The sequence below is a fragment of the Cydia pomonella genome, chromosome 1, assembly GCF_033807575.1.
Source record: "Cydia pomonella isolate Wapato2018A chromosome 1, ilCydPomo1, whole genome shotgun sequence".
Classification (NCBI taxonomy): Eukaryota; Metazoa; Arthropoda; class Insecta; order Lepidoptera; family Tortricidae; genus Cydia; species Cydia pomonella.
The window spans coordinates 6054721-6082462 of NC_084703.1; the positions used below are offsets into that span (position 1 = coordinate 6054721).

Here is a 27742-nt window from a genome sequence, read left to right on the forward strand (position 1 = left end):
GCACCGCCTGCCGTCGGCAGGGTGTTCATCCTCACACCCTAGAACCTAAATGGTCACGCACTGTGCGATTTAAGAGGAACTTCCTCCCGCGCACGCTCCGGTTGTGGAATGAGCTACCTGCCGAGGTTTTCCCGAGGGTCTACAGTATGACATTCTTCAAAAAAGGAGTGTATAGATTTTTAAAGGGTCAGCAACGCGCATGTAACACCTCTGGAGTTGCAGGCGTCCATAGGCTACGGTGACTGCTTACCATCAGGCGGGCCGTACGCTTGTTTGCCACCGTCGTGGTATTTAAAAAAAATGGATATATACAGAGGATTACTAAGCATTGTACCAACGATGCCGGTGGCATTTCCTCGTTGTATCGCAATACTGATACGTTGTGCGAGGAAGCCGCCAGCTCTTCGGTCACCAGTACGTTAACCAGACGCTTCGCGATTTCTGCAAAAAACTTGTGCACGCTGGGACCCCCCTTTAAATTTCAGTAACTAAAAATAGTAGAACTGCTAAATTTCTTTGAATATGTATTTTAGTGCTTATTTTATTAAGTAGTTAATGTAAAATAATTTATTTCGATAACTGTATTGAGCCGTAGCCAAAATGACAATCAATTATCGACGAACGCAAACGAAATGTAAAAATATATCGGGAAAGATGCGACGAAATGTCACATCATCATTTCCATACATTACCTACTTATTTACCTATACATCGTGTCATTCACGTAGTCGTGTGCCTTGACTCGTATGGTCATGTTATTAAAAGTCAGATTTGACAAATCTGCGTGTCATCGTGGATGACACGAACTATGTATATGTTCCGAATCGTTTTCTAAAAGCTATTGTCACTTGTACAAGATCCAAGCAGCGGTGGTGAATTTTTATTAGAAGCAATAAAATAAACTTTAACGGGTAGTTTATTATCACAGTTCGCGTTGAACACTGTTGTGGGTTTAATTATACGAGAACCAGACGTCCTGCCGGATTCAATAATATTAGCTGCGTAGGTTTACATTAAATGTGTTTACTTAGGAATACAAATAATAAAAACTATACTCCGACCACGCTAAATTTGCACTACCAGTAAGAGTGCAAAAAGTAGATGCGGCCAAATCCGTCTGCGGGAAATTTCAAACAACATAAGTACACGAATATCAACTTCTTTGAGCTCCGGTAATCAATAGCATCTGGTGTTCTGCTGGTGATGGTAAAAAAAGAATATGCGTACGAGGATTTTCCAGCAGACTCTAGATATGCCATAGGAGCGCCATACTTGACGTAGAACTTCGCATGGAAAAATATTTATTTGGCATAAATAGCTCCACTTGTACCTTCTCACTAACCCAGAGTTAGCCGTATGGTAGGCGGAGGTAAGGAATGGAATCTCCATGTACCGAAAAGTGTCATCAAAAAACCTTAAATAGGTGGCGCTAAAATACCTAGAATACGTGAAAAAAAATCAAATAATAAACAGCGCACTTCACTACGTCAATAACGCCTAGGTTCGTAGCTACTCTAGCGCTACTCTGGAGAGATTTGGAACTATTAATTATGCTTACACTTTTACAACAGTTCTACCATAAGACATTTCACTCCTTTTAATTCCATACTCCATAGTTAACCGGTTAAACCTGGAATTACCATGGTTACCAGTACAATTTGACACCGGTTAGTGGGATGGTACAAGTGGCGCTTAAACATTTTCGAATGTGTTAAAATGATTATTAATAATTAAAAAGGCTACACAGTATTCAAGAAATCGTTGACAGCACTTTTAGGTTTTTAGTCTTGAGAGAAAACTAAAAATGTGTATAGTTAATTAATTATTTAAGTCGTCTACGTTCTTAATTAGTTAAGTACCCACCTATTTTAGTATTGAGCATTAAATTTTAAAAATGCTCAGCGTGTGCGCGGGCGTTGTGTAGAAGAACTTAAAAGAAAAAAATAAAATACTTTGTCTTATCATTAAATTAAAAGATAAAAAAGACAAAACAGACTGCAAATAATTTACATTACTTTAATTTTATATTATTTATTAGCCTCCACCCACGACTGAGTTCGTACAGCAGTCGTTAATGACTTTCCATTCTATTTTCATCCCATTTACCCTACGGGGTTGAATTAAAATAAAACCTTTCTTAACGGAGCTCGACGACATTTTGGACCATTGTTGTCTATTGAGAAATAAAATAGAAATAAGTAGGAATTTAGGAGGTTCCATTTTACTCGCAACTCTAACGGTACAATAATACAGATTCTTGGTCAATGATGTAATCTTTGATATTTGACTACCGGTCTGGTCTAGTAGTGACCCTGCCTATGAAGCCGATGGTTCTGGGTTCGAATCCCGGTAAGGGCATTTATTCATGTGCTGAGAACGGATATTTGTTCCTGAATCATGGGTGTTTGAAGCCGATGGTTCTGGGTTCGAATCCCAGTAAGGGCATTTATTCGTGTGATGAGTACGGATATTTGTTCCTGAGTCATGGGTGTTTGAAGCCGATGGTTCTGGGTTCGAATCCCAGTAAGGGCATTTATTTATGTGATGAGTACGGATATTTGTTCCTGAATCATGGGTGTTTGAAGCCGATGGTTCTGGGTTCGAATCCCAGTAAGGGCATTTATTCGTGTGATGAGTACGGATATTTGTTCCTGAATCATGGGTGTTTGAAGCCGATGGTTCTGGGTTCGAATCCCAGTAAGGGCATTTATTCGTGTGATGAGTACGGATATTTGTTCCTGAATCATGGGTGTTTGAAGCCGATGGTTCTGGGTTCGAATCCCAGTAAGGGCATTTATTCGAGTGATGAGTACGGATATTTGTTCCTGAATCATGGGTGTTTGAAGCCGATGGTTCTGGGTTCCAATCCCAGTGAGGGCATTTATTCTTGTGATGAGTACGGATATTTGTTCCTGAGTCATGGGTGTTTCCTATTTATGTATGTATGTATTTATATATTATATTTATCATTGTCTGAGTACCCACAACACAAGTCTTCTTGAGCTCACTGTGGGGCTTAGTCAATTTCTGTAAGAATGTCCAATATTTACTTATTTATTTATACAAAATTTTATCGTTGACTGTACAAGCCTTTAGAACAGGTCATTATTTACCTAGCAAGATTTAACTCAAAGTAACATACTAACAAGGCTTGTTAAAAGCATATTAATAAAAGGTGATAACATTTAGAATTATATAAATCTAACCTCCGCTGTATACGAAATTATGCTAGAAATACTAAAAGAGCTAACAAAGCGATCAACGTGTTTCATTGTTACAATATTAAATTTATTATAGACAACGCAACGCGATTCCTGATTACTGCGCGCAGCGAATGTTAAAGAATCTATTTGATGTTTTGCCAGTATTTCACAAATTCCATGGAAGACCAGCAAACGATAAAGACTGTTAATGTGGCATTCCACAAAAAAGTCTACTATTTTGGATACGTGTCTACGTAACGCGTATGGCAGCTAACTTAATAACCTGCAGATGTAGTATGTAGGTATACTATGTATATTGTATCTATAAAAAGCCCCCATTTTAGTGCGCTTATTGCGACGGATAACAACGAAACCCTATCCATAGGCTTTCAGGGAACCCTACAGAAAGCATGGCTCAACATAATCTAGGCCGGTTTTTTTACATATCGAAATGAAAATTAGTATTCCTTAATATTTGCAGGTCTCTGATTCTGCTAATTACCGCTTTGTTTTAAAACAGGAATGCCAGGGACTTTTATGATTTCGTATTATATCTTCGATTCGTGGAAAACTGAATCTTGTTAGCTTAGAATATGGTAGATATTCTTACTTAGCACTTAACTGAGATGTGAGGTTGTGAACACAATATTAATTATATTAATATCTTATATGAGAAACGCCTCAGGGCATCCAATATAGTCACAACAATGCTTTGAACAGAAGTAAAAACAACACCTACCCACCTGACATTTCTTTATTAAAGTATAAATAACCTACTACTTATGAAAATTTAATGTGAAATACCACACAACTTTGTAAAACGTAGGTAAAATCGACGATTAGGTATTTAAACATGAAATATATTTACATACAAAGTGTATAGGGTATTTGACTACTAGTCAAATCAGTTTCTTTAATCGAACTGTCAAAAGAATTTTTCCACTATGGAATATAAAACACTAGCGTATGACGTCACGGTCAAGTTACCTCCTCTTTATAGTTCTATACGATATAAAATAGAAATAGTGTCTAAAAATAACTGCTGTCTACGTTTCTCTATCAATGCTGAGGTGCTTTATTTCGTGCATGGGGTGAACGAATTTATGTTTAATATAGTCAAATACCCTATTAAGAATTTCGGTCTTGTGGACATGTATAAGGGAAAATATTAAAAGTCTATACAAACTATCCTTGGAATATGTACGAGTATGTGGCCATATTAAAAATATACGCTGTATATATTAGACGTGCACATTTTCATTGTTTACATTTGTATACTTCGATGTACAAAATTCTAAAAATGTAGTCTAACGTATTACTTATCTTTAGATATTTAATAAGGGCGCACCAGTAGGTTGCTATGCAGCCTACGCATCAGGGATTCCGCTCGAGATGCACCCAAGAATTTAATTTTTTCATTACGTTAACTGAGGCATACAAAATTGACTGGCTTTGCATCAATAGTTATCGTAGACGTGATTATCGAAAGAGGTGTAAAAATAAAGCGCTGGAATGTCGCCTGACCTGGCCGTATTACCCAGAGGGAAAAATAATAATTAAACGGTATTTATTAAAGTAAAATTTATTTATTCAGCCACTGTGCCAACTCGCGTCTTATGCATGTTTCACTTCCACCCCTGGAGCATATAGCTCTAACGACTCCTCTGTGGACGGCCAATGAAGGCAAGCCAGAGCTGAGACTACTTGGTGCCCACTCTGACCGACGAAGACTCGCCAGAGACACCTGACCGACTCTCGAGAGTACTCGGGTCCGTGGGGTGGTTACTCTCCAACAGCTCGCCACAAGCTGACCTGCGGTTTTAGTTTCAATTATCATTAAGCGTCTCTAACTTATTGTTTTTGTGCTTTAAGTAACAGTAAAAAAATAAGATTACTGAAAAAATCCTATATCTATTGGAATACTTTTACGAATTGAAATACTAAGACGTGTTAAGTAGCTTCTACAAAATATTGTATCCGTGAGTATTACAGCAGAAGTAGAATTCGCAGAAGCTACGGCTGTAATATCAATAATTGTTAAATGTAGTATGTTTAGTTTTTATAGTTGCCCAATATCACAGTAGATGTCGCTGATCTATCGGCTACTTCACGCTATTAAGATTTTTCTACAGCCCCTTATAAGGTAAATTTGGTTTCGGAATAAATGAGTATTAAGTTGTCAAGTGAAGTGTTTCATTACAAAAGGTAGGAAGTGCAGTGCAGTGTAGGGAGTGAACAATAATATTAAATAACATCTGGGAGACCGAGCTTTGCTCGGAAAACACATAAAAACTCTAAATTGCGCGTTTTCCCAGTGATAAAACCTTGCTAAGTAGCTAGACAGATTTTCGCCCCCGTAAACCCCCAAATATCATCGAAATCGTTAGAGCTGTTTCTGAGATCTCCGAAATATATAAATATATATTTATACAAGAATTGCTCGATTAAAATTATAAGATAAATCTTTTATGTTAGCTATTAATATATCAGTGAAACACAACCTTTTTAAAAATGCTATGTTACATATCTACTGATGTGTCAGTTTTTAGATTTATTTTCAAAACTCTCAAGACATCCGGCTCAACGTTACATAGAAATATTTTTATATTTTAATGGTGTGTAAATTAAACACCGGGAACCGTACAATTTCAATACGTAATTAAGTATAAACACATTTTGCCATAGGAACTATGTACATGTACAATAAAAACAGTCACACCTCTATCCTGAGTTGCGTTCTCGCGCGAGTGCATATTTGAAGTCGCGTAGGATGTATTAGGTATGGAGTCGCGCTCGAAAACGCAACTCATACTAGGCCTGAACGATATTGGTTATTTTTGGGGGTGTTGACTATATAACTATGACTATGGTTAGGTGGTTTTACGGCATCAATATAACAACTGTTGAACACATACAAACATTGTTAAAAAACGTAGCTACCGCAAAAACAGAACTCGTCAGTTTTCTATGACGCCCGAGTACTGCGCCATAACCGCGAAACTCGAAGTTCGCAAGTTGCGGGCAACTTTCCCAGTCACTCTAATTACGCCTTTATTGGAGTAAGAGGAAGATCTCCGCTATCTGCGAATTTTTGTTTTTGCAGTATCCAAACTTCTAGGTATCCAAGGAGCATTGCGAATGCGATAGCTTGATAAATAACCGATATAAAATATGTTTCCTTTTACGTTTGCTGTGTATTCCCATTTCTGCGCGTGCATGCATCTTCGAATGATCCTTGAAGTTGAACTGTTTACATGCATGTTTGTTTGTGTACGATTTTATGTTAGCAAAAGCTGGAATTATCGTGATCTGCACCCCTAGTGTAGTTAATATATTCGATGGCGAGACGTGACGTACGCGTTTGCGTTAAGTCTCATTTTGTATGGAATTTTGAGTTTCCAAAACGCGCGCTGTTTCTAAATCCCCTATAAAATGAGACTTAACACAAACGCGTACGTCACGTCACGCTATCGAATAAATTTAGACTAGGGGCTCTGTATATTAATTACAGCTAGGTACCTGTGGTTGATATACAAAAAATTGTGTCTAAATATTTCCAATAATGTTAATATTCAGAGAGGAAAATGAGAATTACGTTTGTTTGAAAAGGCGATTTCGCACGGGTCCTCCACTTTCGTCTTAAGAACACGTATTAAAAAAGCAATTTCAGGTAATGGAATGCTTCTTTATTGAAATTTTATAGCCTGCCTAGAATATAGCCGCCTTTTACAATATGGCCGCCATATCATAAGATAATAACTTGTCAATAAATAAAGCTGAGGCTCCTTCCTTTTATTAAGTTTATTTTTTAAAGTTCCTCTTTCAATTGCCGGCCGGTACTGAGAATTTCATTATGAAATTTTCACTACGCCGGCGAAAGAACAAACCATTCAAAGGGAAATGTAATTGCAGTTCCCGGGCTAAGTGGGTACTCGAGTCGATATTGTAGACTCGATGCTTCTTAGTAATAAATTTAAGCTTCCTAGTACATACTTCCGTGGACAAAGAGAAAACGGGATGATTCCGTCGCAGAATAAATAATAACATTTTCTTCTGCGACGAATCAATCATAGAAAAATATCTTATTTCATGCAGGTGTACTGAAGAAAAAATATTATTCCTGCGGGAATTATGGATTGTGAATAACAAAGCTTTTTTATTTTTTATTTTGATACTAATTCATACGAATTAACTAGGTATAAATAAGTTTTACTTTAAAAATATTTACGTTTACAATTTAGTATTTTTGTTCATGGTTAAAAATATTGAATAAGATTAATTTAATAGCCGTTTGATATATTTTTACGCAATTTTCAATTGTGGCTGAACGTCGGATAGGTCTGTGCCTTCGTCGCCTAACCTGTCAAAGTATGACAACGTATTTAAAAATTATTTCGCTTAAAATTTAGTTTTTTCTTCGCAAGTGTGATGAAAAACATTGTGTGTAACTCCGGGGGAAAGAATATTGCAAACTCGGGTCTCTAATTTCACTTACCCCCCTCGTTGCACAATGTACTATTATTTCATTATAAGGTTAACCGTAGACATAACTGATGGACACGGATGGTTGGGAAAGCGGTCAGTCAATTTCAATTTTCCGATAATTGCAAGTCCAATGCAATTCTAGGTTGTGATGGAATGCTATGAATTGATTCGAGGATGAATTTTATAAACAAACTGGAGATTAGGTGTATAAAAAAGGAACATGATTTAAATTATATGAATTTAAATCCTTATTTTTTTGGCACTTGAAGTCAAAAACTCAGGATTCAAATCACCTAACTCCCTAGAAAAGGCCACAAGATTGCTAATTCAATTTGTGGCAACCACCGTTTTCTGATCTAGGTAAAAAAGCGCTACGATATTTCAAAATCTCCGTTTCTTGAGCCTTCTGCACCCTAAAGAAATGAAGAATATAGAGGATCGGCCTGGAGGTTTAAGAGCAACAAAATGGCCAAGACTCTATTTTGGGCGACTATCACGAGTTTCCAACTTTAAAAATGTTTTGCGATTACCGCAGCGGTTACATAGAAGGTATTTTTAGAATTTAGTAGTACCTAATAGCGTCCTTCGATAAAGTAAACGTGTCTGATCAAAACATTTTTTTTGCACTTATTATTATTAGAACAAGATGTAGAAGAATATTGTTCGTTCTACAATCATTCCGCTGTGATATCGACCGTCTATAGGTATAGAACAAGAGATCTTGAAGGAGGATGAGGAGGAGGATTATTCATTGACCGCTTTCGTTGAACGGATGCGTTTCACGCAACAATCGAGGATACTTCTTATACATACTATAAACATAAATTATTATTTTAAAGCGCGCGGTTGTTTTAGGCGTCGTCCTGGGTGTCCTATTGGTCGCGCGATTGTCAATTAGGACACCTATTTGAGTTCAATATGTTTGATCGCGCGTTCGCGCGAGTAAAATTCGCGCGAATCTGCGATAATCGCGTAGTCGCGTTGTATTAGGTCGACGCCTTATGCGATAAACGCAGCGTCAAACGCGATGCGTATCTAATGACGGATAAGCAGCGATAAGCGCATTGTCATTTTCCCTACGTTTCGTGATCGCTTGCGTTCAACGCTGCGTCTATTGCATTACAACGCGCGCTTGAGAGCGTTTGACGCATGGCGTCCAACGATACGGTTGCCAGCGCGTTCACCGCATATCTAAAACAATATTTGATTAAAATTACCTGCTGCCTTACAACGAGTTTATCACTGACATCACACTAACATATTCGCTAGCGTGTGCAGGTCGGTGACAAGCTCGTCGTGGCCGTACGGATGTAAAATGACGAATGTATGTTTAGGGTAGCGTTTATGGCACAAAAAAAACCGCTCGCTTTAACTCGGGAATCGGGCAAGCTAATGACGAATATTACGAGAATAGACGATTTTATCCCGCCAAGTATAAAAACTCAAATTCAATAACTTGAACTTGGCATTTATTACGCGAGAATACTTTGAATGAGTTTTCTGTCACTTACGGTTGGTATGCCTGCACAGGATTTGGTCCAGTTGTTTTGAACGTAGGTAAACACAATCAAACCCATTCACAGTCGCAAATAGCAATAGCATTCACGCGCGCACGTTTATTGCCTAATCGCGCTTTGGTAATAAATGCACGCTTTTGGTGGTTTACGCTTTGCCCACGAAAACGCGTACCTACCAGCTACCGTGGCTCTACCGCGCAAAATGTAAAAAGTTCTTTATCCACCTCTCTAACGCTCAAATATGCAAGACTTCTTTATGTACAGCTGCAGACATTGTTGACCGCTCTGCAAAGAGATTTCTATGCAGAGGATCAGTTATCTCTGCAGTTTGCTGTACGGAGAGAGCGCGAAGCGACGTGTTAAATTTGTGACGATTCAATTTAAAATCTTAAAAACCCCCTGCGCTATATGCCAAATAAATCCACTTATGCCTCAAATGCCTTACATCTTGGAAAAGAGCTGATAGTCTTCAAACCGCTGGATTGATTTCTATCAAACATAGCTAAGAACAATCGCTTTCACGTAAAGTAGATTCGTACGCATGGGCATCGGCAGCGGGGTGCAAGTGCACCCCCTTGCACCCCCCCTGGCAGGAAAGAAAATATATTAAAAAATTACATGTTTTTTACGCGTTTGCTCTGCACCAGCATTAGAGCATCGGCATATTTCGGCAGTACGCCCCCCGCTTCGCGATCACCGGATTAGCGTGACAATACTGTACTACTGCTTTGGGCAAGTACCCACTATTTGGTGAAAGGACTGGCATAATCGAACTTAAAATGATGGCATTTTAAAACGTCCTGTGAGGTCGGTCCTTTTTTTTGTTCAAAATTATATTTTAAAAAAAATCAAAAGACGTCTAGTCTTCCAAAGCTTGTATATACTCGAGAAATCGGGATGGGTACCGCCGTAGCTGAGAGGTACAGGGTGTTAGCCAACCCGCACCCGTTTGAATCCGAAGTCCACCACCCTAATCGTAGTTTACGAAAAAAACTGGATAAAAGTGTATATTTTAGACAGAAGTAAAGTGATTGTGTTTCTGGGTCACATAACCGGCGGTTCGGTAAAACAGGGCACAGCTGCGACATGCCGTGTCGGGTTATCCAACGCTGTTGCTGCGACGAACCATTTGGCGTATAGTTACGCAACCAACAGACTGTATCCTGTAGACTCCACACCGCATTATGGTGTCAACGTTTTTCTGGAATAAAATAATGGCATTTTAAAATGTCTTGTAAAACCGGTTTCTTTTTTGTTAAAATCATGCCTCACTTGGAGATCAAATATTAATCCCTTCCTCCTGCGCCATGCCGTGTCGGGTTAGCGGGTTATCGGGCCAACGCCGTCGCTGCGACAAACCATTTGGCGTATAGTTACGTAATGGATAGTCTGTACGACTGTGTGTGTGTCCTGTAGACACAACGATCCGGGTCTGGTCCGAAGCATCTGACACTTCTTATTCTATGATGGGTGATCGGTAATCAGTTCACGTTAACCTGTCTATTGAAAACGAAGTGTCGGGAACCTTGGCCTGTCAACGTTATTCTCGAATTGGTAAGAAATCGGGAACAGATGCCTGTTTCTTTACCGAAAATGACAATTCGCAGTAAACGAGTGGTTACGAGAGTCACTATTTTTAAAGTTTTTTTATAGCTTGATAGCTATAGAAGCGCCAATGTGGTGAACGCGAGTCGTCATTATGCCCTATCTAGTGGGTAAGTGTTTAAGTAAAAATCCAGCCAACAAAAAATCTAACAATCTGCATGCAACGAACTAGAATAACTAGGTATAGAAGTCTGATTTGAATTCAAAAATAGTCCCACGTGTATCGCGACTCAACTGTACCGTCACAGCGTGTAGATTGGAAACGTCTAATATTGTAAGTTTATAACAGTTAGCTTTTGGAAGTTTGGAATTTGTTTTTCGCTACTATGTTTCTCTACGGAAAAGCGGAAGCGGTCGTCCCCTTTCTTTTTAAGCAAAATTTTCTGTATTGTAATTTTGTCGTCCAGCAGATATACGAGTAGACGCAGGAGCTGCATTGCTCGCATGTTTACTTAAAGCAGTCATTAGCGGGATTGGCGGCTTTTATAGCGGTTGCTAGTGATGTACCGTTACGTATTTCGGGAAATTCATAAAAATATCGTTTAATGATAAAATCCGTGCTCAAAAATACTATTATAACTTAACTTTATGCTATGGGAAAAGGCAAATAAAGTTCCGCTAGAGTGCAGAAAAGTAAGTTTTTGTTAAATATTGAGAAAATGTAAGTTGACTTAATGAGGTGTTGTTTCATCACTTTATAATAAAAATTGGTTTGATCCATAAGAACCGTGTGTTATAATTTGGGTTGTGCTGTATATAGTGTGTATTTTAGATATTTTACGGCGAACTTAAACTAGACGTAGGTTTTAGTGCTATAAAACAATTCTTAAAGATTTTTTTTATTTAGTATTAACTACCAGTACAAAATATTTTTGAAAAAATTTAAGAGTGGCAAATTATCTCGTACATCATGGTCACTTGTGACAGTTGCGAAGTCTCGTGATTAAATGCGACGTTTTGAGTTAAAACAAAGAAGTGATACATTGCTTATATAAAGAAAAATAAAAGTTGTAATTTTTTTTTAAACCTATGAGAGGGTGTTCATTAAAGCCTAAACTAGACCCTTTGATTATGCGGTCGTATCAAAAATACACGCCGTAGAGCAGAAAAAATCGTTATGAAAAGAATACAAATTGATGACTAAAAATTCGGCCATGATCCTTATCAATCATGCAGTGCCCAATCCTGAAAATATCATGGACGGATAGAATAACCAACGAAAGAGTTGTGCAGTTAGTAAATAAAGAGGTCGAGGTTTTAAGGACAGTTAAAAATGCAAGCTACAGTACCTTCCTTGGTCATATCATGCGAAACGAAAAGTATGAACTCCTTCAACTAATTATCCAAGGAAAGATCCAAGGGAAAAGATCATCCGGACGAAGACGTAACTCATGGCTCAAAAATCTTCGAACATTGTTTAAACAGAGCACACGTACATTATTCCGCGCGGCTGTGTCTAATATCTGACCTCCGGTAGGAGATGGCACTGGAAGAAGAAGAAGAAGAGGCAATAGTTTAAAAACTGGCTCTTGGCGTGGCGAATTGCGTTTAACGCGTATTATAATTTGTGACCTGTGGCTTAATACCATTTTTGAGATTTCCTGTAATTGCCGCCAATTGACTTCTGTATTTGAACAAATATGACTGCTTCAATTTCTTTTGCAGTGTGTATGAAGGAAAGTTGCAACACAAATATTTGCGGAAATACGGCCTCGTTTCAACCAATAGCCCTTCACTACGTTTCCCGTGGGCCGAGGAAGTTATTGCATTCGGTTTATTATTGCATTACAGGAATCACAGGAATGCCCATTCCAGTATCGTCGATTAACGCGTAGTAATTGAAGCTTCTCTTTGTAATTTCGTAAACAATGCTAGATTTAATGAATATTCATTACTCTTGCTCCAAAAAGATCTTATTTCACGCAGGCTAACGGCCCGATTTGATGAATGACACGTTTAAGATGTTGGAAAGATCGACAGCAAATCGACATGTCAAAATTGACATTTATTTCGATTACGCTGTGATCCCAATAAGATCTATCTACGATATTTATAACGTCAAAGTGACATTGGTTGCCCGAATCGAGCTGCTTCTGTCAATTATATGACATACAAACGATATCTAAACGAGAACTTATCTAAACCAGGACTTATCGTTATCGTATCTCATTCTTCGAATCGGGCCGTATAGCATCGTCACTGCTCGGGGTGTGTGCATGTTTTATATTTAAATAATCCCTACTAAGACACGTACTTACTTCTTATAGATGTAGTGCATAATTATTTTCCATCGTATTTTCACGGAAACGTACGAACGTGTCTTGCTATTTTAGTAAATCTCGGTACAAAAAGTACTGACGTTGACTGAAGTAGCATGACAAATAAGAACGTTTCCAAGAAAATACGATGGAAAACAATTATGCACTATAGTTCATGTCGTCCACGATGACGCGCAGATTTGTCGACTCTCACCTTTAATATCATGGTAATACAAGTCAAGGCATGCGTCTTCGTGAATGACACAATCTATACATCTGTATCTGTATTTAGTCGCTGTCATACGAAGTTACGCATTCATTTTAAAACGACACATTATGAAATAATATGAAATTTGACATGAATATTAATAATTACAATGATTAGAATTAATAATAAAAACTATAAGTAAACTAAAACTAAAATATTACTATTAGATCTAAAATAAAACTAGAAATAAAACTAAAATAAATTTAATAATGGCCCCTGCGGCATAGTACCGAAGACGCTGGCAGCATTTCCTCGCTGGATCGTTAGACTGATGCGTTGAGCGAGGAAGCTGCCATCTCGTCGATCTCCTGTGGCGTCTCTGAGTCTCTTCGACAGGTACATTTAATAAATGATGTTATTTAATTCACGTGTCTTAATCATTTTCAGTCTTATGAACATTTAACTAACATATTTCTTTATCTGATATATACGGTCACGTCTGAAAATATCGATACGAAAAAAGTGCCAAAAATATGTATACACGACTTTATGGCCCATATATTAAGGTAGTGTATACATATTTTTGGCACATTTTTCGTACCGATATTTTCAGACGTGACTGTACTAGTTTTGGTTGCTCGAAATTGTAATAAGTACAAAGAAATAAGAGCGAGTAGAAGTTTTACGTACAAAATTTTTACTCGGTCTATTTTCTCTGTATTACACTTTCAAGCAACGAAAACTTGTACGAGACATACAATTTTATGGGGGCGGCTTTTTGGTGACGGTTTCGTGTGACTCTTAAGAGGAAGGGGACGGCCGGTCTTCTCCTACAAACGTAGTCCTCATTTTCCTCTCTGGATGTCAATACATTCTGAAAAATATTTTTACATAACTTGATCTATATTAACCATAGCTATGCGTATATGTTCGATTTTTTTATTATTGTAAAAATTAGGAGCGAAAAATAGATTTCATACAAATTTTGAAATGCTCCTAACTCTTATAATAATTAAAATTCCGATAAAAATCAAACGTATGAACATAGCTGTGGTATATCAATACCTTGTTTTAAAATATTTTCAATAATGTTAATATACGACGACCAGTTTGGCCTAGTGGGCAGGGTACGAAGCCGATGGTCCCGGGTTCAAATCCTGGTAAGGGCATTTATTCGTGTGATGAGCATGGATATTTGTTCCTGAGTCATGGGTGTTTTCTATGTATTTAAGTATTTATAAATATTTATATATTATATACATATATCGTTGTCTAAGTACCCTCAACACAAGCCTTATTGAGCTTACTGTGGGACTTAGTCAATTTGTGTAATAATGTCCTATAATAATTAAAAAAAAAAAAAAACCAGAGAGGAAAATGAGGACTACGTTTGTATGAAAAGCTGAAATGCGCACGGATCCTCTACTTTTGTCTTAATTATTACCTATTGTAAATTGTGTGATGTGTGCAATATTACGAGTAGTATGGAGATAGTTAAGTTCCACGAAAGAACATAGGATAGTTTTTATCTAGGAAAAAAAGCCACTATATCGACAATTATGGTAGGTTTGCAGCGAACTAAAATAACTTCGTATAGAAGTCTGATTAAAGCTCAAAAATGACCCCATGGGAATAGTTCCGTGAGCGACTCGACTGTACTCACTGCGCGAATACTGACCCAAACAAAACTTTTGTTTTGCCGACCAATCACAATTTTTTGAATAGCGGGTAATGGTGTATTGGGTAATATTTAAAGCTGCGGGCGGAGTATATCTATGGAGAAAGGATAATATGTGTCAAGTGTAAGTGACATGGGCCGTTTTTCGAAGTCAAAAATGTATTGAGAGCCTATATACCGGGTGTTTCCTGTAACAAGAGCAAATAAAAGCGGCCTTGTGCGAGTCGGACTCGCCCATGAAGGGTTCCGTACCATTTATGACGTATTTAAAAAAAACTACTTACTAGATCTCGTTCAAACCAATTTTCGGTGGAAGTTTGCAAAATTGCTTGTACATCATATATTTTTTTTAGATTTATCATTCTCTTATTTTAGAAGGCAAACTGTTCAGTTTAGAAAAAAATGATTTTAGAAACCTCAATATCATTTTTGAAGACCTATCCATAAATACCCCACATGTATGGGTTTGATGAAAAAAAATTTTTGAGTTTCAGTTCTAAGTATGGGGAACCCCCAAAATTTTATGTTTTTTTATTTTCTATTTTTGTGTAAAAATTTTGATGCGGTTCATAGAATACATCTACTTACCAAGTTTGAACAGTATAGTTCTTATAGTTTCGGAAAAAAGTGGCTGTGACATAAACGGACAGACGGACATGACGAATCTATAAGGGTTCCGTTTTTTGCCATTTGGCTACGGAACCCTAAAAAATCAAAACAAGCAATTTTTAAAAGTTGCTGAACTAATGTTGGTCAGTCAGAGTACAACCTACAATTTAATTTATTGCTCCTGTTAAAGGCAACACACGGTATATTCCGTCGCTGGTTCGACCACAATAGCGAGATGCGACAAGCGATGTCATGTCATGTCAACTGCGCCATGCGTCACATTTGCGTGCGTTGCACGATATTTCACCAACATGTGAACGTATTTCGCCTTTAGATTTTGTGGTATCATAAGCTGATAGAGTTATTTCTAGAGGATAAAAGATTTCATCATTATTAGTTGACGCGCATATAAATAGTGTTCGCATTATTATAGTGTGTTTATACACCGTACCCGTTAGATTTTAAAGGTTTAGAGACAAAAATGTCGTACAAAGTCGTTTTAGAGATACTGTCAATTTTTGTGAAAATTTGTTTCTGCTGTAACTTAGTGAAAAATGCTTTTTTAGCTGTGACGTTGCCACTATGCGGCTTGGTTTAGACATACCTACTGAGAAACATTAAAGTTTTAAAGTAAACTCGTAATTTTTACCGTAAATTAAAAAAAATACCTTACTAACCTATTCATTGTAATATTTTTTATTTTCACCAACGTATAAAAATAAATAACATATATGTCGTGTGCAGAAAACGAAAAGAATTGTTTTCTTGGAAAAAAAAATTATATTGTAAATGGGTTGAAAAACCCATGTTAATTTTTTGCTCCTTATGACCTCAAGAATGCGTGGTTACAATTTGTCGTGTTTATTTGGGCCACGGTGTATATAATCTCTCATAAAATTACTATTTATATAAAGGTAAAATTTTTGCTAAGACCTAATTGCTAATCCGTTGAAAGCTTACGTCAGGAATATAAGAGATTGCCATTTGGAATCTGCTAAAAGTGTTTACTAGACTATTGTCGTGAAAAAAGAAGTTCCAGAAAATAATATATATAATGTTACTAGCAATTATTTAGTTTCCCTTATACTTTTTTAAGCTAAGAAATTTTATTCAGAAACATTAATTGTGATGGTTTCTGGATAATCTAAATCAGTGAGAAGTACCAGTCTTAATTATTTTTATAGGAAATAGTACCACGGAAGCAGCTACATTTTTTCTAATCAACTATGATTTCTGTAGTCTCCTGACGAGACAGAATAACAACATGAGAGTTGATCCACCAGATTTATGGTGGCCTACTCTGACTATTACTATCTAGGTTGAATATTTACTATCAATCGTCACGCTCGGTTTCACCGTGCCCGTAGATTACAAAACCACAGACCATATACATTGAAATAGACGTGGCAAGCGTACCATAGTATGAAAACTAAGCGTGTCGATTTTGTATAACTACGAGTACTATGACGTCAGGAGAGCAATATAGTGTTGGAAAATTTTGCAGTAATTACTTTTGATAAGTGTTGGTTGAGTTTGAACAGTTAGTTATATAATTGATTCCATATTAGTATATGTATTTAGTTAGTTTTATGATTGTAAAAACTTGACATATAAAAGTGCCCCTGTAGCCTATTTGCTGAATAAAGTATTGTTTGTTTGTTTGTTTAAATGTTGCAATGATACATTCTATATTGCGGCGACATCAGCATCAATAACCATCTGAACGCATGGAAAGGGCGCACGACCGAGCGGTACTCAGTGCATAGCACTAATAATCTTACCTTACTAAAGTCTATGCAATCAAGGAAATTGAGATACAGCGGCGGCAACGACGACTTGTAATGGTAATGCAGCTGCAGTTGACATCCGAATGTCACCTTAAATATAGTTGAAACTTTTTAAGCTGACCATGTTGAGAGATTATCTTGTAAACAACGACATTATTCTCTATTGTTTAAGACTACCGCTTTAAGCAACTAGCAATAAATAGGATACAAATAGCTACCATCTTCTCTAATTCACGAGGTTGAAATTGCACCTACCTAATGGTCTAGTCCCAGGTAATGGTCTGTGTAAAATACCAATATTCTGTATGGTCTACGTCTACCAGTGTTTGTTGTACCAAACGATAGACACAGAAGTGCGTAACATTGTGTACCGGTTTGCAATCGCACTCGACGTATAAATAAAAGTTATTTCGGGCCGCAAATCGGGCCAAATCACCACCCAACCTCCAGATAAATTAACATTATAATTACGAATGTTACGATTGGAAATGTTTTGACATGTGCGACTTTAATGTAGGTACGTATATTATGATATAAAATTATGAACTGTCGGATTAACTAAATTGATAGTTTTAAGTGGCCGTAAAGCTGGAAAGTTAGAAGAACACAAAAGATATGGTGCGCCGTGCGAAATATACAACGGAAGGTATAGTCGTCGCGCGGGTATCTATCTCAAATACTCTGAAAATAAATAAATATTTGGGGACAATCTTACACAGATCAACCTAGCCTCGAACTAAGTAAAGCTTGTGCTATGGGTACTAGGCGACGATATATTGATAAATACATACATAGATAATATACATAACTCAAGAACAAATATGGGTGATAAACACACAAATTAATGCCCTTGCCGAGATTTGAAACCGGGACCTCCTAGCTTCGTAGGCAGTCACTACCCACTAGGCTAGGAGGTCGTTATTAATATACTTCTAAAAGTTTTCTTTATAACTAGCTATTTTACACTAAAATTATACAATGAAAAACAATTGAAAACAAATGATTGGACATGCTTTCGTGATTTAGGTACATATTTCTATCAAGACAACTTTAACCTTTTACGTATTTCATCGGAGTCTGTACCTCTAGTGTAAATTATGACGTACGCGTTTGCGTTAAGTCTCATTTTGTATGGGATTTTAAGTTTCAAAATCGTTCCGCTTGGCGCGCTGTGTCTAAATTCCATACTAAATGAGACTTAATGCAAGCGCGTACGTCACGTTTCGTAATCAAATAAATTCACACTAGGGGCTCTGATGAGTGAATGTAGAACCTAATCATATCATGACTGGTATCCTACATCTATCCTTTTCGTCCCTCCAATTTATCGATTACGAGCTAGGAAAGTCCTAATATAGGACAAAAAGATACCAGTCCTTATTATTTATTTGTTGCGGTCCATTCTGAAAATTTATACACATACGACGCCCGATGACGCCCGACGCCAAATATCTGTTCCTTGCTAACAAAAGTACAAAGCTTATAGACTTATGACTTTTAGGAATAGCATGCTCGTTATGTCAAAACAAATATAATCCGTGTAAAAATCCGACCTCACATTAATTTTAGAATCGTGACGCAAAGGTATCTAAATTGAATGTAAAACGAATGATTGTACTATTTCTGTTGTTTACGCTATGCGTTGTATCTATTGTGGGTGCGGTGCATGCATTCAGTACGTTGACTTAATTTGCGTATGAAGTAAAAACAGACTAATTTCTGTAAAACAATGGAATCAAATAAATTAAGCCTTAACATGTTTCTAATATTAAAAACATAAATCAATTTAATATCAAATTACAATTGCTTATCTAAAAAGAAACAAAACTAAACTTAAAAAAATAATCAAAAACTATCCCTGGTGCCGTATATGCTGGCAGCATTTCCTCGTTGTATCACAATACTTATTCTTTGTGCGAGGAAGCTGCCAGCTCTACGATCACCGGTGGTGTCTGCTATTCTTTTAAATTAACACTAATTATTTCTTCATTATATTACCTGGGGTCCTAGCTAATTTTTTCGCCTACGCCTAACGAAAAGATATTTATATTGAGATGACATTCCATATGTACTATATAAAGCGCGCGGTTGTACGATAGACGCAGCGTTGAACGCATGCGATCACGGAATGTAGGGAACTAGGGAACTTACAGCGGTGAGCATTTACCGCGTAATAGTTGTTCACAGTACATTTGGTGCTACTTTACCGCACTGGTGCGATAATTAGCACGTTACGTAACTACGTCGAAAATTTAAAGGGTCATAGGTACTGTAAAACGTTGTACCATACATGTGCGTATCACCACTCGTTGCGAATTTCCTATTTTCTGCGCATGTACTGTAATAGTTATTTACGATACAAGTGCGAAAAATAGGAAATTAGTAACGAGTGGCGATAAATTAAAACACGACCGAAGGGAGTGTTTTAAATTGACACGAGCTGCGAATTAACTATTCGCACGTGTATCGTACAACGTTTTACAGTAAATTATGGCTCTTAAAAGTTTCGACACATACACGAAAAGTGCTCATTCCCGCACGTGTGCGGAAAAGTAGCACCATATGTACTGTAAAACAATATGCGGTTATAGCTTATCAGATTTTAAATGGGTGTGCGGCGAACGCATCGCGTTTGACTCTGCGTGTATCGCATAAAAAAAAACAACCGCGCGCTTCAGTTTCAATTGGTATTTTTTATCAAAGATTATCATCTTAGCTAGGCCCCCAGCTTATGGCTTTTGTATACAGAGTGGCCCGGAACTGGGGCAAGCGTTTAAAAGAGTAACTTGCCTTAAGCTGAAATACTGGCGTCCATCTGTTCTGTGTAGAGTGCGTTTGTTTCGTAAACACGACGTCGACCGGAGAGTACTTGAGATTCATTAGCGAGGCTGAGAATTATGAGATGTTATGGCTTTTGTTTACAGGGTGGGACACGCAAAGAGATCAAATATTTGTAACTAATGTTATTAATATAAACAATGTCAATTAATGCACACAAAATTAATAGTATGATTTTCTAATGAAATCTTTTCTTTCCTTTCAGCTCTGACGGTTCGATTTCTAACAAAAAGATACATCGGCGAATATGATCATCAACAAGGTATATTATAATTAGCTTACATTAATATAGCTCTTTAAGAAGTTTCCTTGGTAGGTATGTGTATTAACTTGGCTGTATATTTTTGAGATAGGTACCGCGTACTAACGGAATACCATTACAAAAGAGTCAAGCTTTTTGACCACAATCTCACCTGATGGTAATGGCATTTGGTCTAAGATAGAGCATGCTTACCTATGAGATGTATATTCACTCTCGATTTTCATTTAATACAAATAAAAGTTAAAAAAAAATGAAAGATCCAAGTTATAGTGGGCTGAGAATAAATTACCAGGAAGAACACCACACACCACACTTCCACATTTTAGCCGCGCGTTCACAGCAAAATACTGCGAATTAGGCAGAGTAACAAAGTAAGGTTGGAACGCAAGTCCGCGGCTAGTTCCATGGTGGCAAAACGGAGATGGGGGATTGTTGACAGCTTTTATATACCTATAACTATCTAAGATATATAATTGCACAATGGATAGTAGACGTTGCGATCATCTATCAAATGTATACCCTAATGCAGGCCATGCACCTGAAAAGGACGTTTAACTATTTACTACTACGAGTATTCAAACATAATTGATCCGCAATGTACCATAACCATACCAACCATATGTAACCATAGATCTACAATATTCAAGATTGCCTGTCAAACACCAATAGTGTGTCATGTTAATAGTGGCCGTTGCAGCCGATGAAATACGACGTTTTGTCAACCAAAGATTTCCTTTGGCAGGACTGGTATTGATTCGAGAAGAACCACCAAGATTTTTGGTGTAAATTTTAAGCTCTGAATTTTATCATATAGGCTATTAAAAATAAATTTTGTTTACTCGAAATCTTTGATTTAGTTGAAAGTGATAACAAACGTGACTTTAGAACCTAAACTTAAATAGTTATTAACCCCAGACGTCGCTAAAGCTGAAAGCGTATAAGTAGATCATTAACATATATCTAAGGACGGGCCTTACAGGCACTAAGAATGGTGCTAGATAGATAGAAGAATCGTGCAGTTTAAAGCAACTAGTTGCGGCCAATCACGTGCATGATGCGAACTCATCAACCAATCGCGTTGTGGCGTGGTTAGACTGCTGTACTGGCCCCATTTTTATTGCCCGTAAGGTCAATCCTTAGATATATGTCGATGAAGTAGATCTATGATATGAACGGTCAGGATTTGAACTAGTTACTTAATTACACACTACTACCAACGTTCTCTAAAACTTGAATTTGTTTTATTTCAGACAGCAAGTACAAGCATGAAGTGTTACTGGACGGCGACCCAATCCTGTTCGAGATCCTGGACACGTGCCCAAAGGTATTAGTGATTAATAAACAAAGTAAGGACGCTAAGCACCAAGAATTTCGTACATTGACTCGCCTTAGCTTAGACTCTAATATATTATTTCATATGCTTTATTGCAGAGCACAGAGGATCTACCAACGCATGACATCGCACAGTGGGCGGACGGCTTGTGCCTAGTGTACTCTATCACGGATCGGCAGTCGTTCAACTTCGTGCGGCGCGCCAAGCAGAGCCTACAACCAGACGTACCACTCACGCTTGTGGGTAATAAAGCTGACATGGTGCATCTGAGACAGGTACGTTACCATCTAGAGTCTGTACTATCGTTCCTGTACTCGAGCAATATGATAGATTTGACCCTCGACAACCCACTTCAACCTTTGTCATAGGGCCAAGGCTAAGCTAGGTGGTCCGACACCATCCGATCAATCTAGCGCTCTAGCTCACACAAAACATTTTACGTACAACTTCATTGTGACTGCGTGTCTGATGCAACTTCCCCTTTGTGTTTTTGCGTTTTAACGACCCTAATATCGTAACTTTACCTTTACCTGCAAAATCCATAGTGGCTTTTGAGGAATACTCAACCAACTTGTAACCTTCGCTTTCAGGTGAGCCCTGACGAAGGCGAGATCCTGGCAAAAGACTTCGAGTGCAGTTTCCGAGAGGTCGCGGCAGCCGAACAGGTGGTCCAAGTGAGCGAGGTCTTCCAAGACCTATGTCGCGAAGTACTCCAGCTCAGACGCCGTGCTAAGCACAGCTTGCTGGACCGCATGCTGGGAACGAAGACGGCTTACAGGGTGTATTCTAGAGGGAAGAGCGACAGCGCGTTGCCGAAGGATTAATTTGTTGTAAATCGACTTTTAAGCAACTTCTAGAAACTTAGGAAGCCGCATTGAGCGTTCCATATAGGGTAGCCTGCACTTCTCGTCCAAATCAGATTATGTAAACGACAAATCGATTTGTTTTGTTCTTGATTATATGGAAAAAATGTGGATAACAGCGCTCACATTATCGTTTGCAGAATCCCTAATATACGTGTAGGATGAGAAATGCAAGCACAGAATATTTTTAGTATGTTTTTACTTTATGGAATAGACAATTACTAAAGTACTCCGACTTGAGTACTCACCTGTGACATTCACGTATATGAATCTGGTTTTTGATAGAATATACAAACTCCCGCCCTAATGAATATAGTTTGCATAGACTTGTATACATACACTGTCGGAAAGTAATTCATTTAGCTGGGATGAAACCTATTAAGCTAAGTATTTAGGGATGATAACACATGGTGAATTTTATAACAAAATCTAGATAAATACATATAATATGAGCACCTTATCATAATAAATTGGACACAAAGCAAATTTGCCGTCAACACAGCAATTTCCTTGTATCGTGACGTCACGGTCAAATGTAGTCACACATTGACTGTAATTTCGGACTTTTATATTGCTTTATTGCAATGGGTCTAAGGCCGCAATTAGGCGATCATAGATGTGGCCATTTGGGATCCTATTTGAAAGCAATCCTAAAATAATGATCATATTTATATACGCCTAATTTGTTACAATTGTTGTTATTGTATTATAATAGGTTAATTAAATAAAAATAAATTAGGCGTATAAGATCATAATTGTAAAGTTAAATTTGATCCTCAAATCAAACCTGATTGACTGATAACATTAATAATAAACTTGTCATCTAGCCTGTTCTTATATATATTTTGAATAATTTCAAGGGTGGCCTAATTAGAGACCGTTGTAACAGACGAAATACGGCATTTCGTGAACCAAAGCCTTCCTTTGGCAGGACTCAAGGATAGATTTAAAAAGTGGAGCCACCAAGATTTTTGCCATAGACATTTTTAGTTGTAGGTTCTCAACTTTATCTAAAAATATTTGATTTAAATCCCCTACTTCACAAAGTTAATATAAATAACTTATAAACAATTATGAATGTTGAAAAAATAAATTAACATGCAAGTAGACAAGAAGTAAAATATATTGAAATACGAGTAAAACGTTACCTATCTCGAATTGTCTTAGTTGCCATTACAGGTTTAGCACAGTAGTGTTGCCAGTGTGCATGGCATTCCCTCTCGCGTACTAGAATAGCTCGGCTGTCCCTATGGGCTGCCATTGCCCTTCAATATCAGTCCATCCCCAGTATTTTGGGAGGAAATGTCGACTGTGGAATCTAATCCTTTTCGTCTTCGTGGCAAGTGACCAGCGTTGGCAGCATGGTTGCATTTTTATCGCCTGTTACTATATCTGTCACTTTCGTACTTACATGCTTATTAGAACGTGATAGGCGATAAAAATGCGACTGTGCTCAGCCCGCAGCTTTTTGTCTCTTTTCTAAATTTCTTATATTTTTAGTACATTTTTATTAACCCGTCGCCGACACTGAAAACCCTCCCCCACCTGCATCAAGAATCTGGGTAGCTCTGAGCTCCACTTCTTAAATACATTTTAGGAATACAAAGATCAATGCTGCCAAAAGAAAACTTTGGTTCAGAGAAAGCCTACCATTTTATGTCGTATACAAACGCATCTAAATGGGTTTTCCTAGACCAGATTTAGGCAAAATATATTTACTGTGTATATTCCTATAGTACGTTCGCGTTAAGACTGCAGTAAAATCATCCTTGTCCGCCGGCTGAACCACGCTCATGACTAATCAAATCGTTCCTAATTAAAAATTCAAGTTCACAGTGACCAGTTGCAGGCATACTTTCTAATTTGGAACGATCTGATTGGGTACGAGCATCGCTAGGCCGGCGGACAATACTGATTTTACTGCATTCTTAACGCGAACGAACTATAAATCTACCGATATCTATGTCATTGTGACAACCATATACGTATTGCATTTTAGAAACTATACACTATAATATAATGTGGATGTGTAGTAGCACCAATATAGACAATGTGTACTCACTGTTAAAGTCAGATTTTGATCACATTTTGTACCGGTTACTTATTTACCGGTAACTTTTTTGAATTACCACTAAGGAATAACATTCTTTAAAAATATATAAAGATAGTTTATAAGGTTCTATAATATCCAAATTAAATGTTGAATGTGTATGTGTAGTAGGTAATTTTAATGACTCTTATTGTATCCAAGATAGAGCTCATATAATATTTATACGACGTGAACGAAAGTGAGGTTGTGACGGTGTGATTTAAATGCAGGGATATTTAATGTATACATGAACAATCTTGTTATTTATGTACTTATTATACACTGTTGTTGACGAATACTGCGTCGGAAATTGTAGAAATCTCGCACAAAGGTGACAATAGTGTTTGCGAGTTAATTCCATGTTGGCCGATGCGATATTGTTTTTACTTATTACCTAATCGTTCAAACTATACTGCAGGAATGGTACTTGCTCGATGGCGGCACTTTTTTTTAAAATCCCGTAATATACAAGGTGTAACGAAAATAGTGCGGATCCGTTTTAGGCCATTTGATTATCGTATTCTGATTAGGAAATATATATATACACCGTGTTTTTTATTGAATTCCGTTAACTCCGGGGTAGGGGTAAGTACGTTTAAGGAAACTAAATGACATAGTTAATTTATATACATATATCTTATTTTTTTAATTTCTTTACTTTTATAAATAGTAATTAAATGTTGCATATAGTGGTGTTGTACCACGGGCATTACATTTAATTCAACCAAACAATTGAAAACTGTGACATATCAATGTCATTTCGAACATCAATCGTCCGAGATAGTACTTACGTTTAATAGCAAATGTACTCGTACTAAACACTGATCAATGTGTAAACAGGCCCTAAGGTAAGTGTATACGCTTGTAAGGGCCTTATAAGATGAAAATGAATCATTGATTATCTCCGAAATGGAGTTAATTAGAATAGCGATGTCTTTGAGAAAGTTACTTAATTTAAATTCAGGAATGCACCCTTGAACTTAGCGGAAATAAAAAAAAAGTATAATATATATGTATATTTTCAACAGAATGATACCTAATATTTATACATTTATATTGTGCTGTTAAAAATGAGATTTTATGAATGATGTTGGCATAGTATTAGGAAGTAAAATACCCATTTAGTAATTAAGGTGAATTCATATTTTATACCTACCAAGACCCGGCTCTGAAAGAATAATTTGCAGAGTAGAGTTGGGCTAAGGTAATGAATGGCATTTACAATGATAAAATCTGGCAATGTCATCAATAGGTAATGTCAAACTCAAAAGTCGGTTCAAGTTAGCTTAGGTGTACTCTAGCTACACAAGTGATATTAACTGTCATATCCGTCATAGACGGAGCGGTAATATACGCAAAGATATCTTATACTCGTAGCAAGGCATCTTACGATATATTTTACGTACCATTTACCAGAGTTCACACACGAAGCTATCAAAGCTCTACAAAAAAAAAATGTTTTTTGTTGCCCTGGGTAATTCTGCGAATTTCTATATTTTCAAGTGCACAGTTTACGAATATATTTATAATAGTATTGAATGTGTTCTAGTTTTTTTATGATTTTAGCGTATTTTATATCATATATTTTGATTATTTAATGTAAAATGAAAATAAAGACTTAAAAAAAGTGGAGCAAATCTTCCAAAAACATTGATAAGTAGTTTCATAAATTGTGAGCATTAATAGATCGGAAATCAATCTTATATCAAAGGCAACAAAACCACTGTTGACCAGAATATATATTTTAGAATTTTACGATATCTTATACGAGTAGCAAGGCATCATAAGATGGGTGCCGTTCAATTTTAATACAAACTTTTAGCATAATTTCATTTAACTACTATGGAAACTCATAATAAACATTATGTATAAAAACAAACCACAGAATGTTGTTTGTCATACTAATTAAATTACAGAATACTGTATAGCCATAAAAACATTCTTCATAACAATCCTCAGGAATAATTTTACTTCTAATAACATTCATTTCATATTATGATTAAAATGTAGAACTAAATTTTAATGAATTATCAGGTGGCATAATTTTCTATGACATATTAAATTATACAAAATCTACTCATTGAACTTTAAGGCTGGTTAGGTACGACGACGAGCGAAGCGAGGAGGAGTGTTAGGTAGAACTGTGACCATATGGACAGAACCAATTTTTTTAAATACCTATTAGCTTTCCTTTTTAAGAGGTAACAAAATAAATCAGAAAGATATAGAAGAAAACAACATTTTTATTCAAAGTGATGTACATAAATTGTCTCGGAAATGTATTTTTGCTCGTTCATTTTCACTAGGCGTTTATAACCTTCAATATTATGATATTAGTTTTGATGCATGAAAACCCTTCTGAATAATAAATTGTATAAAAAATAAACATTATGCTGGTTGCCTGTTATGAAAATACATTTTTATGCTAGTTAATTATTATTACTTTCGACATTATGCAATTTGTTTTTATTTCACTTATTTTTATACCGAATCATCATTTCTGCAATTCAAAATTATGCAATTCAAATTATGCTAAATGAATATTCGCAAAAAGTTGTTATTAAAAACATTACACACCCCATAAGATACCTTGCGATATATAGCTCGGTATATTACGATATATTTTGGTATATTTCGTCTCTCATACAATGTAGGTGCTAGACAGGCAGCGATATATATTTTGGCATCGTTGGCGTGTGAGGTGCTTAGCTATACTATAAGATATCTGTCGGTATCTCACGGTCCGTCCGGTCTTAAGGTCCTATATTATTTTAAACTCCTTGTCGTTATGGCTTCCTTTGTCATTTATATATATGTATATTTATTTTTTTGTAAAAAGTAATAAATGTAGTCTATCTTAACTATATATGTATTATATTTATATTGTATTTTTACTACTTTTTTCTTTATTTTGCACCACCCGTTAACTTCGCTTCGTTCGCCATCTCACTATCTGAAGGTTGTCTGGAAGAGATCGCTGTTTAGCGATAAGTCCGCCTGTTGTTAC

General features: G+C 36.8%; 1 protein-coding gene across 1 annotated transcript in view; it reads left to right on the plus strand.

Moving 5' to 3' along the window:
* LOC133522172 (ras-related and estrogen-regulated growth inhibitor) overlaps positions 1 to 26035 on the plus strand; it is a 33527-nt gene extending 7492 nt beyond the window's left edge. The window contains exons 2-5 of the mRNA XM_061857437.1: positions 20394 to 20450; positions 21701 to 21774; positions 21882 to 22058; positions 22374 to 26035. Of these exons, the coding sequence (XP_061713421.1) occupies positions 20394 to 20450; positions 21701 to 21774; positions 21882 to 22058; positions 22374 to 22607 (542 nt within the window). The 3' untranslated portion in view covers positions 22608 to 26035. The remainder of the gene's footprint in view (positions 1 to 20393; positions 20451 to 21700; positions 21775 to 21881; positions 22059 to 22373) is intronic.
* The last annotated feature ends 1707 nt before the right edge of the window (positions 26036 to 27742 follow it).